Raw genomic sequence first — 4,338 nt, forward strand, 5'->3', positions numbered from 1 at the left:
GATCCACATCAAAAACAGCCCTTGCACCAAAGACACTGGATACACACAGTCTACATAGGGATGCTCCCACATAAAAATACCCCTTCAAGAACACAATAGATAACTATTTCTCCTAAATTCATAAAGACAGAGAAAGTTAAGTAAAATAAAAGGCAGAGGAACTATTCCCAATTAAAAGAGCAAGACAAAACCCCTGAAAGAAGGGGTGTGAAGGACAGGAAGGTCATGACTAGGGACTCTTTCTCCTTGCTGCTCAAGAAATGTCTTCAGTTTCAGAATACACCTTTCACATGAGTCATCTGAGTGCCCAGTTGTTTGGTGAAGTTGCCAGACGTACTGATTCCAAATCCATGAAAGTGGTGAAGCTGTTTAGTGAGCAGCCTTTGGCCAATAGGAAGGAGACTTATGACTGGTATCTAAATCACAACAGTTATTTTGCACTCATGGGAGCACTATATTTTCTTGGCCTCTACAGAGACGAGCATCAGAACTTTAAGGATGAGCAGTTGCATCTGAAGAAGATTTGTGGAAAGCGGAAACCAAGGAAAGGAGAAAGGAAAAGAACAGCGAAAAAGAAATAGTGTTGGTCCATCAAGAGAGAAGACTTTTCCCTCAGGGACTGAGAGCAGGAGGAAGTGTATTTATTGTCCTTCCACATACTGGAGGAGTGTAAGCTTCCTAAGTTGAAGGTTATTTGGAGGAACACAGTCATCTCCATGTTGAAGTCTAATCCAGTTGAATTGTGACTTGTTTCATGAACACATTCTAATTCTGCAAAATTATTTGCCTTGGTTCTGTAATCTGAGGTTTACCTTATTCCCCAAAGAAATGAGCGCATGATTATTGTTGAATGACTTGTTTGGGAGGGGATAGGATGTTGGGGGCGTGGAGGGGAAACTCATTAAATGAACATTCTCATTACTGTCTTCTTGCTTCCCCACTTAACCAGCCCTACACTCTTTCATCTCTCTGGCTGTTCAGCCACTGTCTCACCACCAAGCTCACAAACTTTATGCACCTCTCCATCTACTCCTTTGAGAATATCTGTAAGATAAATTTGTGGGATACAAGGCTGTGCCTGGTATGAAAGTATTGAATACCTGCTGTATACAAGCTACCAGAACTCTGGTAATACAATGCTTTGCAACAAACAAACAAACAACAAAAAACCCCGGAAGACTAAATAATTAAACAGAGCTTATCAGTCTACCAGACATCAAGTTCAAAAAGGAGGTAATAAAAATTCTAACTGAATTAAGAAAGGTTATTGATATAAATGCAGGGCACTGTAACAAGGAACTAGAAACCAAAAAGATGACCCAGTAAAAAAAAAATAGATAATTCAATTTCTGAGATAAAAAACAATGTAGAGCAATGAATAGCCAACTGAATGACACAGAAAAATGAATAAGTGATCTGGAAGATAAATAGAATAACGGAAATATCCCAGTCAGAACGGCAGACAGAAAAATGAAAAAACATGAAAGCAACATATGAGATATATGGGATGATATAAAATGTGCCAACTTACACATAATAGGGGTTTCAGATGGAGAAGAGAGGGGGAAGGGGATCAAAGATGTATTTGAAGAAATTATGGCTGAAAATTTCCCCACCCAAAGAAGGAAACATATCCATGTACAGGAAGGATAGAGGGTTCCAAACAAGATGAACCCAAACAGACCCACACCAAGAGATATCATAATTAAAATGACAAAAGTTAAAGATAGAGAATTCTAAAGGCAGCAAAAGAAAGACAGAGTCATTTAAAAGAGAACCCCCATAAGTCTATCAACTGATTTCTCTGCAGAAACTTCGCAGGCCAGAAGGGAGTGATGTGATATATTTAAAGTGCTGAAAGGGAAAAACCTGCAACCTAGGATACGCTACCCAGAAAGATTATCATTTAGAATAGAAGGAGAGATAAAGAATTTCTCAGACAAGCAAAAACTGAAAGAATGAAGCAATACTGAACCTATCCTAAAAGAAATATTAAAGGGTTTTCTCTAAATGGAAAAGAGGCAGGAAACTATAGGAAAGGGAAAGTCCCAATAATAATGACAAATAAATTTATTGTAAAGATCGAAGATCACTTAAACAAGCCAGTACACAGGTTAAAAATAACAATGACAACAACAAAAGAATTGTAAAGGTGACTATAACTAAAATAAACAGTAAAGGATAAACATGAAGATATAAACTAGACCATCAAAACCACAAAATGGGTCAGAGGGGAGTAAAAAATTGTCGATCTCTTAGAATGTGTTTAAATTTAAATGATTATCAGTTTAAAACAAGTAGATATAGTTATGGGAAAACGTACATAACCTCATGGTAATCATAAATCAAAAACATACAATAAATTCACAAAAACCTAAAAGGAAGGAACTTAAACATACTACAAAAGAAAATAATCAAACCATAACAGGAGAAACAAAAAGAAGAAGAAATGAATAAAAAAAAACTATAAGAACAAATGGAAAACAAAGAATAAAATGACAATAAATACATACCTATCAATAATTACTTTAAATGTCAATGGACTAAATGCTCCAATCAAACTACAGAACGGCTGATTGGATAAAAAAAAAAGCCAAGAACCTGCAACATGCTGCTTACAAGAGACAAAAGACATCAAGGCAAAAGCCACACACAATCTGAAAGTGAGGGGTTGAAAAAAGATCTTTCATGAAAATGGAATGAAAAGAAATGACAAGAAAGCAGAGGTAACAATACTTATATCAGTCTATAATAAACAATAGACTTTAAAACAAAGGCTATAATGAAAGACAAAGAAGGGTATTATGTAATGATAAAGGGATCAATACAAGAAGTGGGTATAACACTAGTTAACATATACACACCCAATACAGGAGCACCTAAATATATAAAACAAGTACTAAGAGACAAAAAAAAGAGAGAGAGAAATTTGCTATAACACAATAATAGTAGGGGACTTTAACACCCCACTGACATCAATGGACAGATCATCCAGACAGAAAAGCAATAAGGCAACACAGGCCTTAAAGACATAACAGATGAAATGGACTTAATTGATACATACAGGACAATACATTCAAAAAGAGAAGAATACACATTCTTTTCAAGTGTTCCCAAAATATTCTCCAGGATAGACCACATACTAGGTCACAAAACAAGCCTTAACAAATTTAAGAGGATAAATATTGAAGCAACCTAAGTGTCCTTTGACAGATGAATGGATAAAGAAGATGTGGTATATATACATACACACACACACACACACACACACACACACACACACACACACACAATGAAATGTTACTCAGCCATAAAAAAGAATGAAATAATGTCATTTTCAGCAACATGGATGGAACTAGATATTATCATACTAAGTGAAGTAAGTCAGACAAAGACACATATCATATGATATCACTTATTTGTAAAATCTAAAAAATGATACAAATGAACTTATTTACAACATAGAAACAGACTCACAGATATAGAAAACAATCTTATGGTTACTAAAGGGGAAGTGGGTAGGGAGGCATAAATTAGTAGTTTTGTATTAACATACACACTGCTATATATAAAATAGATAAACAACAAGGATGTACTGTATAGCACAGGGAACTATATTCAATATCATTATAATAACCTATAATGGAAAAGAATCTGAATTTATATATATATGAATCATTCTGCTGTACACCTAAAATTAACACATTTTACATCAACTATATTTCAATAAAAATAGAGGATAAAAATTACAGCAAGCATCTTTTCTGACTACAGCAATATGAAACTAAAGATCAACTACAGAAAGAAAAATAGGAAAAGACCAAAAATGTAGAGACTAAACAACATGCTACTAAAATACCAATGGGTTAATGATGAAATCAAAGAAGAAATCAGAAAATACCTTGAGACAAATGATATTGAAAACAGAACATTACAAAATCTATGGGATGCAGCACAGCAATTCTGAGAGAGAAGTTCATGGCAATACAGGTCTTCCTGAAGAAAACAATAAAAATCTTAAATAAACAACCTAAACTACCACCTAAAGTATCAGAAAAAGAACAAACAAAGGCTAAGGTCAGCAGAAGGAAGGAAATAATAAATATCAGAGAGGAAATAAATAGAGATCAAAAAGAAAATAGAAAAGGTGAAACCAAGAGCTGGTTTTCTAAAAAGATAAACAAAATTGACAAATCTTTAGCCAAGCTCATCAAAAAAACAGAGAGAGGATCCAAATGAAAATAAGAAATGAAAGACGAGAAACAGCAACCAATATCACAGTGATACCAAAAAAAAAAAAAGGAGAGAATACTATGAACAATTATATGCCAGCAAATT

The 4,338-nt window shown here is 34.4% G+C and overlaps 1 protein-coding gene across 1 annotated transcript; it reads left to right on the forward strand.

The window, feature by feature from the left end:
* Nucleotides 1-260: 260 nt before the first annotated feature.
* LOC132368480 (small ribosomal subunit protein mS33-like) lies at nt 261-581 on the forward strand. Its single transcript, XM_059927127.1, has one exon. It carries the CDS (start codon nt 261-263, stop codon nt 579-581), a length of 321 nt encoding a protein of 106 aa, XP_059783110.1.
* Nucleotides 582-4,338: the final 3,757 nt, after the last annotated feature.

The sequence above is a fragment of the Balaenoptera ricei genome, chromosome 7 (assembly GCF_028023285.1).
Source record: "Balaenoptera ricei isolate mBalRic1 chromosome 7, mBalRic1.hap2, whole genome shotgun sequence".
In the NCBI taxonomy this organism is placed as follows: Eukaryota; Metazoa; Chordata; class Mammalia; order Artiodactyla; family Balaenopteridae; genus Balaenoptera; species Balaenoptera ricei.

What these genes read in the sequence shown, in the direction of transcription:
- LOC132368480 (XM_059927127.1), top strand. Translation starts at nt 261, where the DNA reads ATGTCTTCAGTTTCAGAATACACCTTTCACATGAGTCATCTGAGTGCC.